The sequence below is a fragment of the Mercenaria mercenaria genome, chromosome 5 (assembly GCF_021730395.1).
Source record: "Mercenaria mercenaria strain notata chromosome 5, MADL_Memer_1, whole genome shotgun sequence".
Taxonomy (NCBI): Eukaryota; Metazoa; Mollusca; class Bivalvia; order Venerida; family Veneridae; genus Mercenaria; species Mercenaria mercenaria.
Window position 1 is genome coordinate 73,023,431 of NC_069365.1, and position 15,326 is coordinate 73,038,756.

The following is a 15,326-nucleotide window of genomic DNA, read 5'->3' on the forward strand; positions in this document are numbered from 1 at the left end:
ACACATTAACTGGTTTAAACTTAACACTGGTTATTTGCCACTGACTGTTCGAAGGCAAAGGTGCGGTGTGTTCTAGTCAATAGATGCAATACCCAGGTGTGTTTCTTTATCTGTTCATTTTGTCTTTGCTGTCTATATGTTACATTTATGTACACTGTATATTGATAATTTAAACATATATACATCCGCTGCTATATGGTTACAGTTTGAGTTGGACTGCCTTCTTAGAAGATGACTTTTACTGTTGGTTCTTAGAACATTAATAGCTTTTATTGCTTGTTCTTAGAATATGGCGTTTACTGTTAGTTCTTAGAACATGGCTTTTGGATGTCTATTATTTAAAAAAAAATACATAATGTAAGTTATGACACAGCATTCCTTTGTGACAAATTCAGTAAAACACTGTTCGCTTTAGTATAAGTGCTTCGAGCATTTCAGTGCTGATTCTAGCAATCCAGACAGCCCGTGTTCGTTCCTTACATTTTTATGTGTGTATCTCCCTAAAACCCTGGATAATTTGAGCATTTTACTCCCCTAGCTATTTGCGAGTTCGAGGATCATTGTTCACAGTATTGAAAAAAAAAAAGATGTGAACCAACACGACTGAATCGTCATTTGCGCCACGATTGAAGCTATATAATATCAACAAATATACTTCCACAGGGGCATACTTAATTGTTTTAATTTTCAAATTTCCGAAAAATATATATCTATTAAGATAATCATAGCAACATTACAACAAAAGAGTCAAAGTAAGGTGTTCATGATTCCACAGACTTAAGACGAATACTGGAGATGGAAGTTTTGTTAACACTTAATAAATACATAAGATTAGTATACATTATGTATTAGAATTTTTCATTATTTCACTTTTTGTTGTCTTTAAAAGGAGCACGCTGTCAGAAATGTAAAAAAAAATAGCCAAAATTTGCATTTTTCACAGTTAGGAACACGCACAAATTCATATTATTTTGAAACAACATCACAAATTGTCAAAAATTTGATTTAATACTTACTGCAGAACAGCATGCACCTTCTGATAAGACTAATGGGATTCCTCATAAGTTAAGACACTATTTAGTTCTGACCAGAGATAAAGAAAGTAACTGTACCCAGGGGTGATATTAGCCATATAAAGATGTAATTGGGAAAGTAGAAACTCCATAGGTCGATCAACACGACAAAAAACGGAACTGTTCCAGGTTCGTTTTCACTGAGTCTGTTCATAGACAGTAGTGGAAATATCTGCTATGGTCTATGCTTCTAGCCCCAGGTTGAGCGGAACTCAACATTTGCACATGTTTCAAATACCAAAAAAAATACAATTAATGAGATGTGATCATACGATACACTAGATTACAAATCCAAGAAAAGAGGTGTATAGTCTCTAGTTAACAGAACGACCCTTTTAGCAGAACAGAAAATATGCATATTTTGTGTTGTTTCTCAATATTTTGTTCCTGTTTTATAAAGCTACTTTGTCAAATCAATTTGATAACTTCAGTAGAGTGGACAATTTTTAATAAAAGTGACCACTTTTGGAATTAGACCTGTCAATTATGCTATTATCAATATAAATCTGCAAGCAGTAAGAATGATTGTTAAACTAAACAAAGATGGGTATTTGTCAGTTATGAGATAATGTTTTTATTGTAGTTAAAAGATATACCATTCAAGTTGGTCAAGATGTGCTCTGATTTTTTTTAAAACCATAATTGACCGAGGCATCACTATTCTGCAAACAAGCAATTTGAAATGTACGAAGGGACAGAACAATCATTTTCACATAAATAGGAATTGTCTTAACATTCTTTATATATAACAGTGACTGGGAAGAATATGCAGGATGAAATCTCAATACAGTATATCGACGTTCAAGAAAGAAAATGTTCTATATATTAACAGTACTTTTGGGAAAAATAAGATTTTTTTTTTATTTTGTCCAAAGCTGTTCCTAATCATGTAGCAACCTCGCAGCTAAAAATGCATAATACTAGTAAACACTGACATTCCGATGGCATGTATTTACCGAGCTAAAGTTCTCGTAGTACTTAGTTTTTCATATGCCTTTTGAAAATTTTCTGAAATGGAAACTCATACTTGTGACCTTTTCACTCAAAAAATTCCGAATCTATAACTTTATTGCAAACTTGTGCGTACCACTGATGACTGCTTTAACTCAAAACTGGTCTGACTCTAAGGATAAGGTAGATCAATGTTCTGAAATATTTGGACCGTGAACTTTAGTGACACACTGTATTTCAAACCATAAAAAACGTATAACGTATTGAGTGATAAATTATGAAAGCTGCATCATCATACAAGAATACAGACCAAATGAAGACCATGTCTGATGAATTTCATTCAGTAAATTTTTAACGTAAAAATGTTTCTAATGTCATTTCAACTTAAAATTTTGTAATTCTAGCTTTAACAACAGGTAACACCCAGGATAATTTTATTATTGTTGAATAACAGAGCATAAGATCTCATTTTTTCACACTAGATAATGTTTCTCTTCAAGTTCAGTGCTATTCTTTTATAAAATTGCATGGCCGTTCTCTATTAAGCTTTCGCCACCTTTTTCACCTTTGAATAATTCCACACCGGGATAGTTGATATAATCTAAGGCCACAATACAACTACATGTTGGGGTCTTATCTTTGAGTTTTAAAATTTAGCAGTTTGTATGAGTATTTTCTTGTGCAAAACAATAATTTTCTTTTGAATTATTCCTCATGTCAGATGATGTCCATGTTATATGGTCCATGTTGCTCGATTGAGGACTTTAATTTTGTATATGCAGAACAAGGATAAGTCCTAGTACATGTAGATATCATACACACTGATAACAGTACAAATATATATTTTTTTTGAAAAAAAAAATGTTTATTTTCGTGAACACCACTGTATCCTAATAACTTTCGAGACAAAAAATTGTGGTCTCTGTGGTTTCTGTCTTGCCGACTTAAAATAAAATTTATCTTATCTTGTCAACTGATTCGTTTGGTACGTATTGGCCTGGGTACGTATTAAACGCAATGCGTTCGGAAAACATTTGTTTTTATCGTAGAAATCGTCCTTGTTTACCGAAAATGAACTTCGAAAGCGCTACAGAAATCGAAAGAAAAAGAGAAGAAATTAGAAAAGCCCGCCAAATATATCTGGAAAAGGTAGTCTATAAGACTGGTGGTAGTTTTTCTATGAAAACTATCTACACGTCTCGAAATGAGACGATTTTTGTGTTGTGTCTGAAATCGGATATGTGCTATTTCGGATAAGCCGAATAGATCGACTTACTTATTCTATGACATATAAAAATATATTCAGATATTACTTTTTACTTTATGTTTGATATAATATATATTTAAATAAATTGTATTAGTTCAATTACTTGTTTATAGCTTTAAATACAAGGCTTGATGTAACCTTGTAATAATTTGAAAATGTAATAAGGTAATGCTGCGCCCAGGTAATGCACTTTAATGTAATGCATTACATTTTTAAGTAAATTGAAAGTAATGTGTAAGTCAGGAAAAATGTGTTGTTTTCAAGTAGTTGAAAATGATGTAAAATGCTAGAAAAATACATGACATGTTATTGTTTATTTCATTAAAATGCATTAATTATGCTTACTTTTTTTCTGAAGTAAACTTATTGAAAGTAATTTGGAAATTATGTAGGGAAAATATACTATTAAGAGGTTAATATATGTCTGTGGTATGCTTTCTGGCTGTAATAGCACATCTTGTGCAGTAATAGCCCAAGTGCAATTTGAGACTAAGGGTGTAAGTTGTTGCCAAAACCTTTTTTGTTATTCATACATTGCTCAATGGTCAATGTTGGAATGCTCTGACATTTCACCAAGGACTAGAAATGTTGCAATAACATTTTAACATTTAAATTATAATAAATGGAATTAATATTAATTTCATGCATTACATTTAAAGACCTGTGAACTGATTTTTGTCAAGCATTCTTGCGGATGCGAAGACATAGTTGACCAAATGACTGTTCAGTATATGTTTGTGCGTACATGTGTCCGTCCGTGTGTTCGTGCGTGCGTCCATCAGGATTTGTTTGTTCAAACCATAACTTTGTCATGCATTGAGGAATCTTGTTTATATTTGGCATAAATGTTTAACTCAATGAGACAGAGTGCCATGTGCAGATTCCAGGTTCCTATCTCAAAGGTCAAGGTCACAGTTAGGAGTCAAAGGTCATTTTAGAGCTTATTCAGGCCATAAAACAGCTAAGTTTATAAAAAAATGTATAATTATTACACGTGTATGTCTTATATAAATATATATATATATGTATTTCTTTGTTTAACTAGCAGTTTTCTTTTGATTATTGTAACAGTTTTTATTTGCATTTACTCTATGAAATGTATCAGTTAAAAAACAGCCTTCAAAATGATCTAAAATGTACAGTCAGACATACAAATAAGAAATAAACATATCTTTTAAGTCTCCCACCTCTCACTAAAGTCTCCCCACTTTTCCTTAAATCAGCTGAAGTGGGAGGTGACTTCTACCCAAATCTGGACCAAGCTTGCACACTGAACCAGGATCTAAAAGTTTGTGAATGAGTGAATATTTCACTATTTTATGAATTTTAGGCTAAAGAGAAATATGAAAAAGAGGAGAAAAAGAAAGAGATTGCCAAGAAAAAAGGAGATGACAGTTGGATGCTAGCATCTATAGACCAGAGGATTAAACATGAAGAACAAGTATACCTTTTGTGTTTGCAGGCATTAGGGTTGTCAGAAATGATAAATTCTGCATATTTTTTTTGTGATTTTCTCAGATGTGTGATTAAAACTGAAGTGAGAGTGTCCTTTCAGAAGTCATTAGTTGTGGTTGAAGTGAAATAAACTGAAACTGAAAAGAAATACTGGAGGGGTGCTTCTCCCCTGTCACAATATTATTGTGTTTTATTGTGTATTTCATAATCTCTTATTCAGTCATCAAATATAATGTTTTTAGAAAAATAAAATATATTTTTCAACAATCTTTACATTCAATACAAATGAATGAAGTATTTGCCAGGTTTTAACAACATAAATTGGACTTTACTGTTAGTTGTATAAACATGCCATGGTTAAACATATTATCCATTTCAAAAACAACAACAGTACTTGTTTCACAACATAACTTATTTTACAAAGAACCAAATGTGTACATTGGTAGAGTTTGAAGAAATCAAAGAAAAAGAAGAAAGAGAAAAAGAAAAAGAAACAAAAGAAGAAGAAGAAAGACTCCAGCAGCTCATCAGATTCTGAGTCAGAAGATGAAAGAGAGAAGAAAAAATCAAAAAAGAAAAAGAAGAGGAAGAAATCAAGCAGTAGTTCCGATTCTGTATGATTATAAATGTCTATTTTTACCGAAGCATTATTTATCTTGTTAAATGGGTACACACAGGCCTTCCTTGCTGAGTGGTTAAGGTCACTGACCTCTCATAACTGTAGGTTATAAACCTTGCTTGGGGTGGAATTCTTTTATGTCAGAAAGTTATTAAGCTGGCTTATGGAAGATCTGTGATTTCCTAGTTCTGGAATACCAGAATCTAGATGTTAATGATTCCAATAAATAAAACTTGAAAGGACATTGGTTGTCCCAAAAAGTATTTATTAAGATCATAATGCTAAAATTAATGTATGGTATTTTTCAATTAAATCTATCTAATTAACTGCAAAAAAGTTGTATCAACCTAGAGTTTGAATGCACAAACAACAATCTAATGCTCTGTTCCAGGTCCGATATTGGTCACTTAGACTCTTAAACTTTGATTGCATTACGTCTTGTATCTATATGACTATTACACTGTGCAGGTAGAGGTTTTCCCAGTGGGAGTGGAATTTTATTTTAGGATGAAGAACCAGCTTGGATAGAAAAGTCACAACCAGCACAGACTGCTGACACAAGTACCACAGCTGTTAAAGGTCCTAAACTTGAGGTATGCATTATCATCAATCCATCTCTAATGCACAAAATTTGTTCTTCCAGGAAAACAGCCACTACAGCAAGACAAGTTAAAGTAGAAAAATTTACCAATAAAAGCCTTTAACACACATATATAGTACAGCAAGACAAGTTAAAGTAGAAAAATTTACCAATAAAAGCCTTTAACACACATATATAGCAATGTATTTTAAATGCACTATGGTTTGCTATGGTATTTGTGATGATTAGGCCAGCATTTATGTAGCTTTTTGTCAAGAAACAACTCTCACAGGCAATATATTCCTGCTTTGCAAATTTAATTTGCAATGTACACGTAGTAGAGTTTTACAGTGTAGCTTTTAGATTGGTAAATCTGTAATAGATTGAGATGATTCAGATAAATATTTATAGGTTTTAAGTTTCGTAACAAGACATACTCATGACTTCTGTGGTGGAGATATTGGGTGACTTCAGGAGCCCAATAATGTTCTGCAAAAGAATGAGTGCAAAGCTAATAGCCTTATAATTACATTTGTATCCGTGTATATAAATACTATATATGGTAAATATTATAAACTTGTTATTTAGCTTGAGTAATATTGAAACCATTGTGGTAAATTAACATTTTAACATGACAAAACATATTAAATTATATCACCATTGATGTCACACTTCCACTATGGAGTTGAGACATCACTATAAAAAATATTGATGTTTCAGGTTCCATTGTATCTTAACAGAGAGTAAAAATGAGTATGTTACTATGTAATAAGAACAGATACAGAAACAACATTATATATGATATAAATTTTTCATATTTAAAATAATGTAAGAGGCTGTACTCTTAGATAGCATTTCTTTTTAGTTTGTAGCTCACAGTATGAAGTAATAACGAAATAACTAATAAGTTTAATAAAATGCGATTCTATATTACCAGAGGGATAGCTGGATGCAAACCCCAGTGGATCTGTTTCCTACAATAACCAGACAGGATCTTATAAACCGGAAAACCAAGGAGAAAGATGAACTAGACAAACAAAGGGAACTCATGAATAAGGTACAAGGGCATATATACTCTGTGTGTTGAATGATTTGCTCTTCATTTCTTTGGGTTTGAAACTCTGTAAAGGATGTAGCATTTTTCATCATGTCAGGAAGTCATCTAGGTGACTAACAGAAGGTCAGTATTATACCCCCACAAAACGAAGTTTTGGGGGTATATAGGAGTGAGCTTGTCGGTCGGTGTGTTGTTCGGTCCGTTGGTTTTCATGGTTTCAGAAAATACAGGTCAAGTTTCACTTTGAGGTCAGTAGGTCAAAGGTCAAGGCCACAATGACCCTGAACAGTTAAACAGTTTCCGGATAATACTTTAGAACGCTTTGACCTAGGATCATAAATTTTAGTACACAGGTGTAACATCATAAAATACAGGCAAAGTTCGACTTTGAGGTCAGTAGGTCAAAGTTCAAGGTCACAATGACCCGGAACAGTTGAATGGTTTGGGCATAGGATCATGAAAATTGATAGGGAAAAATTTTAAGACATTTGAATCAAAATTTTCATTTTAATTTTTATATTTGGTCCATTGCAAGTGAAAAAAAATAAAGATTAATTAAACAATTTCACCTTCTATATTTAGAACAAATCAACCTCAAATAAAGCAATGGGGGATTTATTTACAATAATCTGCAACTATATTGACCTCTTGGAAGCAAAAAGTTTCATCTTCACTACTTTAAAAACAATAAAAACTTCAACACTTTTGGTTTCTGTGTATTCTATAGTCATACTAAAATGATAATAAAGCTTTGATAATGTCCTTTAAATGAAAAAAAAATAAATCTAGGTCTGAAAGAATAACAGAGAGCTGCATGACATAATCATTTACATAATCATGTATTTTAGACCACAGGCACGGGTCCAGCGTATATTTTTTGTTTAATATAATTTTTTTCACACAAATATACTTTATATATGTTAGTCAAAAGAAAAAAAAATCGATGACAAAAAAATCCGGTTTTTACGAACTGCCATTGCTCTTAAGGTTAAGCAATGGTGAAATGATGGATATGAGATGATTGAAAACTTCATTATAAGTTGGGCATTGATAGTTGTTATGCCCCTCTTCGAAGAAGGAGGGGTATATTGTTTTGCAGATGTCGGTCAGTATGTAGACCAAGCCGTTTCCAGATGATAACTCAAGAACGCTTGGGCCTAGGATCATGAAGTTGATAGGGAGGTTGGTCATTACCAGCAGATGACCCCTATTGATTTTGAGATCAGTGTGTCAAAGGTCAAAGTCACAGTGACCTGGAACAGTTAAATGGTTTCTGGATGATAACTCAAGAAAGCTTGGGCCTAGGATCATGAAAGTTGATAGGAAGGTTGGTCATGACCAGCAGATGACCCCTATTGATTTTGAGGTTAGTAGGTCAAAGATCAAGGTCACAGTGATGCGGAACAGTTAAACGGTTTCCGGATGACAACTCAAGAATGCTTGTGAAGTGACAGTGACTAGGAACAGTAAAACGGTTTCCAGACGATAACTCAAGAATGCTTGGTTGTAGGATCAAGAAAATTGATAGAGAGGTTGGTCTTGACCAGCAGATGACCCTTATTGATTTTAAGATCAGTAGGTCAAAGTTCAAGGTCACATTGGCCAGGAACAGTTAAACGGTTTCCGGATGATAACTCAAGAACGCTTGGGCCAATGATCATGAAAATTGATAGAGAGGTTAATCATGACGAGCAGATGAACCTTACTGATTTTGAGGTCAGTAGGTCAAAGTTCAAGGTCACATTGGCCAGGAACAGTTAAACTCTTTCTGGATGATAACTCAAGAACGCTTGGGCCAAGGATCATGAAAGTTAATAGAGAGGTTAATCATGATGACCAGATGACCCTTATTGATTTTGAGGTCAGTAGGTCAAAGTTCAAGGTCACAGTGACCCAGAACAGTTAAACTGTTTCCACATGATTGCTTGAGAAAGCTTGGGCCTAGGATCACGAAACTTAAAAGGGAGATTGGTCATGACCAGTAGATGACCCCAATAGATTTTGAGATCAGTAGGCCATAGATCAAGGTCACATTGACCCGGAACAGTTTCTGGACGATAACTTGAGAACACTTCGGCCTAGGGTCACGATACTTAATAGGGAAGTTGATCATATCCAGCAGATGATCCCTGTTGATTTTGAGGTCAGTGAGTCAAAGGTCACGGTCACGGTCACATTGAACCAGATCAGTAGAACTTTTGCTTACAGTGAGCAAATAATCTGTTCCTTGTGCAGTTACTGAATGCATCAAGGGGGGCATTTTGTGTTCTATGAGCTCTTGTTCAATAAAACTTGTTGCTTATTAATTCTCAGCTGATATTTGTCTCTGAAAATGCAAGCCAACACTTCATGATGGTAACAGAATAAGAATGTTTGAAAGTATGAATCATCAGTGTCATGTTCGAACAAAAGAAAGGAAAGCTCTTTCACAACATGGTAGGCATTATCTAAAGAATAATTCAAAATATCTACCATGAGATATGAAAGATTCTCAAATGCAATGTGAAAATAGTGTGTAAAATGACGCCGGCAAGCGTACTTGGACAAATGCCCTTTCAGCCGCGCATTAAAAGTGCCCTTTTCCAAGGGAAGCACCATGCCCCTTTTAGAGTCTGCAGGAAACATTATGTTCACAAGGTAAATATTAACAAATTTTGGCTCTTTCAGGGGTCAGTCCAGACCCTATGATTGGATCTGACAGATTCATCATGGATTATTGTTATTGAAGATATTTTATATCAGATCAAACCATAAATGAATTCTCTATATGGCTGCAAAAGCCAGAGTAGCAAATTTTGGCCCTTTAACTCCTTGGGGCCGAAATGCGACTAAAGTGAGCTTTTCTGATCGCCTTTAGTATGTCGTCCCTCTGTCGTCGTCAACTGTTTGATTGTTAACACTCTAGAGGTTACAATCTTGGCCCAATCCTAATGAAACTTGGTCAAAATGTTACTCTCAATAAAATCTTGGAGTTCGATATTTGGTCATCTGGAGTCAAAAACTGGGTCACAAGGTCAAGTCAAAGGAAAAGCTTGTTTACACTCTAGAGGCCACATTTATGATGTCTCTATGAAACTTGGTCAGAATGTTAATCTTGATGATTTTTAGGTCAAGTTCAAATCTAGGTCAAGTGGAGTCAGAAACCAGGTCACCAGGTCAAATCAAAGGTAAGGCTTGTTAACACTAGAGGCCATATTTATGACTATATCTTTATGAAACTTGGTCAGAATGTTAACCTTGATGATTTTTAGGTCAAGTTTGAATCTGGGTCAAGTGGGATCATAAACAAGATCACCAGGTCAAATCGAAGGAAAAGCTTGTTAACATTGTAGAGGCCACATTTATGATAGTATCTCTATGAAACTTGGTCAGAATGTTAATCTTGATGATCTCTAGGTCTATTAGAGTCAGAAACTAGGTCACAAGGTCAAATCAAAGGTAAGGCTTGTTAACAGTCTAGAGGCCACATTTGTCACTATATTTTTATGAAACTTGGTCAGAATGTTAACCTTGATGATCTATAGGTCAAGCTCAGATCTGGGTCAGGTGGGATCAAAAACTAGGTCACCAGGTCAAATCAAATGAAAAGCTAGTTAACACTCTAGAGGCCACATTCATGACCATATCTTAATAAAACTTGGTCAGAATGTTAATCTTGATGATCTTGAGGTCAGGTTTAAATCTGGGTCAGGTGGGGTCAAAAACTAGGTCACCAGGTCAGGTCAAATGTAAAGCTTGTTACTTGGGAAAGTAACACATGCCGCAGATAAAACAACCCATTTGTAAATTGATAAAACTAGCAAAGTTCTTTCTTTTAAACATGTAGAACTACTGGTAAATGTTTTACTTTAGAGAAAATTTTCATCTTAGAACATCGGTGGCTTTCAGATGAGATTTTTGAAGTTATTCTCAGTATCCTAAAAACAAAATTAATAGCCCTTTCATTTGATGTGGATCAAGGCCCTGTAAAAAATGAAATGATTGTTTTTGGTGTTCATGTGAAATGTACTACAGAATAGGATCAGCAAATCCATGAATCGCACTAGTGATTCATGTTTAATTTGCCAATCCTATTCGGTTGTTCATTTCGCATGAACACCGAAAATAATAGTTTCATTTCTTATATTTACATTATACAGTGTAACTTCCGAATACCGAACGACCTCCGGACCAGCCTAAAAGTTCGGTTTTTGGAAGTTTCTGGAATTCAGAAGTTTGAAAGTTTGTAGGCAAAGTGGACGTGGAGCACAAGAGTTATGTTTTCTTACACGTAGGATGAAGGAGATTTTTATTCTTTTTAATTTTACAATTTCATATTAATTAATTAATAAATTAAATTATTACAAACATTAAGTATAATAAATACATAAATAACAAATATAAAAAGAAACAACAAAACTTTAATAATAGCATTTACGCAAACATTTTCCACATACATTTTACCATTTTTGGAGTCACGAGTTCGTCAGCATTAAATTTTAATTACTGTTGATAATGCATAGTTTAATCGGTGTAACTAAATCTTTTAAATCATCTATCTTTTTTTCATTCAACTATGAAGAAAGTTTTAAACACATAAGATATTTAATTCATCACGATTTCATAAATTGAATACAAATGAAAATAATCGCTAATTACTTCCTTACTTTTGCATCAAATGATCATTGTGATTATATAGCGTGTCAAAGTGTCAAAATAAACGCGCACCGCTAATAAATAAACAAAAGAACATGTTGACAGCGTTTCTGGATGATCAGGTGACACTTTTAATCCAGCAAATATTTTGCTGTTCGGTTTTCAGAAGTCAATTTTAGTGTTTAAATATAAACGGTGCTTCAAAAATCTTCCGGTTTTCAGAATTCGGAAGTTCCGGATTTCAGAGGTTGAATATATGGAAATAAGAACAGAAAAAATGGGACCTTGAGTTTCGTGCGGTTTTCAAAGGTGTCCGGTTTTCGGAAGTTACACTGTATTTCCTTTCCATCTGTAAACAAGATAATATTATAAATTGCACATATTTTATATACATATACATATTTTGTGGCATTTAACATTAAAATCAGCTTTACGGCCATTCTGTTCACTAAACGGAACAACTGCGACATCATTTAAGAAACGTTCTCCCTGACTATACGCGGATATTTTCAAAACAGCAGCAGGTTATCACTAAGCAGCAATGACGTAACTTTCGTGCCTTTCCTTTTGCTGTTCATATGAAATGAACATCATAATTTTCAATGGAAAAGAATAGGGGGAATGTAAATATATACCAGTTGATGGTAATGATTTTGAGTATGATGATTATTTTGGGTCATTACTTTTTCAGCCCGGAACCCATGCGAAAGAATTAAATCCTTACTGGAAGGACGGAGGAACAGGTTTACCAGAGGATCAAAAGAAGTCTGAAAATAAAGACAAGTCTGTATCAACAGGTGTTGGAGATGCTGGGTTGTCATGGTTACGTAAGTCTTACCAAAGATGTGTGGAGCAGGCTAAAGAGGAAGGAAGACCACTGGAAGAACTGGCAGCAGAAAGATGGGGTGTAGGTTGTCTTTCAATCCTTGATTTCTGTGTTTTAATATAAACATACGTGTCAAATTCATGTTGTAAAATGATGGAATAGTCATTGGACCAGCCTTGCAGATTGTCAAGGGGCTAGACGCATTTGAAATATTTTGATAGGTCATTTATAAAATCAGGGTTGCCACATACCTTGAAAAGTCGGGGGAAAATTGATTTTTTTTCAATGTCAGTGGAATGTCAGGGAAATCTTGATGATGGTCAGTGAATAATGAGATTTTAGAAAAGTTGGGGGGGGGGGATGAAATTCTGGGTCGATGTTTATAATGTTCAGTGGCTATGGCAGTCTTCAAGGAGTATTTATAAGTATTTCCAAACACATTTTTATGTAATGGTGTATAAACGTAATTTAAATGTTTTTGAATCAATTTTGTTTTTGTGTTAACTTTGGAATTTCGAAGACTGAAACGCTTTTTAATGAAAGTTTGTTATATCTGAAACAAAATAAATATAAAATGGAGGATTGGATGGCTGTAGGGGAGGAAAAGGCCGAAAAAAATATAGTGGTATTGGTCAGTGAAAAGTATGGTTTAGTCGGGGAAAAGTCTGGAAAAAGTCAGAAAATTTCGTTTTCTCAACTAAGTGGCAACCCTGAAAATCATTTGTGGATTTCAAATTTTAAATGTATAATAATTGGAAAATCCATTAGTTCATTGAAAATTAAACTTTTCATGGATTTACACAACCACAAAATCTACAAAAAAGTTAGTCTCGTACAAATGTTAATGACTGTGTACTGCATGTACCTTCTTTTAAAGCATGCTCATTCTTAAGGCATCACAGACTTTTTATGCCCCCCTTTGAAAAAGGAGGGGTATATTGTTTTGCAGATGTCGGTCAGTCGGTCGGAATGTAGACCAATCCGTTTCCGGATGATAACTCAAGAACGCTTTGGCCTAGGATCATGAAAGTTGATAGGGAGGTTGGTCATCACCAGCAGATGACCCCTATTGATTTTGAGGTCTGTATGTCAAAGGTCAAGGTCACAGTGACCCTGAATAGTAAAACGGTTTCCGGATGATAACTCAAGAACACTTGGGCCTAGGATCATGAAAGTTGATAGGGAGATTGGTAATGACCAGCAGATGACCCCTATTGATTTTGAGGTCAGTATGTTAAAGGTCAAGTTCACAGTGACCCTGAACAGTAAAACGGTTTCCGGATGATAACTCAAGAACACTTGGGCCTAGGATCATGAAAGTTGATAGGGAGGTTGGTAATGACCAGCAGATGACCCCTATTGATTTTGAGGTCTGTATGTTAAAGGTCAAGGTCACAGTGACCCGGAACAGTAAAACGGTTTCCGGATGATAACTCAAGAATGCTTGGGCCTAGGATCATGAAAGCTGATAGGGAGGTTGGTAATGACCAGCAGATGACCCCTATTGATTTTGAGGTCAGTATGTTAAAGGTCAAGGTCACAGTGACCCTGAACAGTAAAACGGTTTCTGGATGATAACTCAAGAACACTTGGGCCTAGGATCATGAAAGTCGATAGGGAGGTTGGTAATGACCAGCAGATGACCCCTATTGATTTTGAGGTCAGTATGTTAAAGGTCAAGGTCACAGTGACCAGGAACAGTAAAATAGTTTCCAGGCAATAACTCAAGAACGCTTGGGCCTAGTGTCAGGAAAATTGATAGTTAGGTTGGCCATGACCAGCAGATGACCCCTATTGATTTTGAGGTCATTAGGTCAAAGGTCAAGGTTACATTGGCCAGGAACAGTTAAATGGTTTCTGATCTTCTTGTCCAAAACCATAGGGCCTAGGGCTTTGATATTTGGTATTTAGCAAAATCTAGTGGTCTTCTACCAAGATTGTTCAGATTATTTCCCTGGGGTCAAATATGGCCCCACCCCTAGGGTCACATGGTTTATATAGACTTATATAGGAAAAAACTTTGAAAAACCTCTTGTCCAAAACCACAGGGCCTAGGGCTTTGATATTTTGTATATGACATCATCTAGTGGTCCTCTACTAAGATTATTCAAATTATTCCCCTAGGGTCAAATATGGCTCCGCCCTGGGGGTCACATGGTTTACATATACTTATATAGGGAAAAACTTTGAAAATCTTCTTGTCCAAACCACAAAGACTATGGCTTTGGTAATTTGTAATGTAGCATCATTTAGTGGTTCTCTACCAAGTTTGTTCAAGTTATCCCTCTTGGGTCAAATATGGCCCCGCCCCAGAGGTCATATGGTTCATATAGACTTATACAGGGAAAAACTTAGAATCTTCATGTCCATAACTTACATCATTCAAATTTGGACCACATGTATAGTTTTGAGTGGCAAGATGAACCTTGACATGAGTTGATCTTGATCTTGACCTATTGTCCTACTTTCACATTTCTGTACCTACAGCCTTCAAATTTGGATCACATGCATAGGTTTTTGTACTGAAACAAACTTTGACCTTGTTATTGACATAGTGACCTACTTTCACATTTTTGGAGGTACAGGCTTCAAATTTGGACCACATGCATAGTTTTTTGTTCCAAAATAAAATTTGACCTTGATTTTGACCTAGTGACCTACTTTCACATTTCTCAAGCCACAGCCTTCAGATTTGAACCACAAGCATAGTTTTGTGTACTGAAATGAACTTTGATCTTGAGATTGACCTAGTGACCTACTTTCACATTTCTGAAGGTACAGGCTTCAAATTTTGGACCACTTGCATAGTTTTGTGTTCCGAAATGGAATTTGACTTTGATTTTGAGTAGTGACCTACTTTCAC

The 15,326-nt window shown here is 34.9% G+C and overlaps 1 protein-coding gene across 2 annotated transcripts in view; it reads left to right on the top strand.

The window, feature by feature from the left end:
• The first annotated feature begins 3,066 nt into the window (after positions 1–3,066).
• LOC123557611 (CWF19-like protein 2) overlaps positions 3,067–15,326 on the top strand; it is a 55,491-nt gene continuing 43,231 nt past the window's right edge. For both annotated transcript variants that reach the window (XM_053543943.1, XM_053543945.1), the window contains exons 1-6: positions 3,067–3,173; positions 4,622–4,732; positions 5,193–5,360; positions 5,872–5,958; positions 6,883–7,002; positions 12,329–12,544. In XM_053543943.1, coding sequence (XP_053399918.1) covers positions 3,096–3,173; positions 4,622–4,732; positions 5,193–5,360; positions 5,872–5,958; positions 6,883–7,002; positions 12,329–12,544 — 780 coding nt within the window. In that variant the 5' untranslated portion in view covers positions 3,067–3,095. The remainder of the gene's footprint in view (positions 3,174–4,621; positions 4,733–5,192; positions 5,361–5,871; positions 5,959–6,882; positions 7,003–12,328; positions 12,545–15,326) is intronic.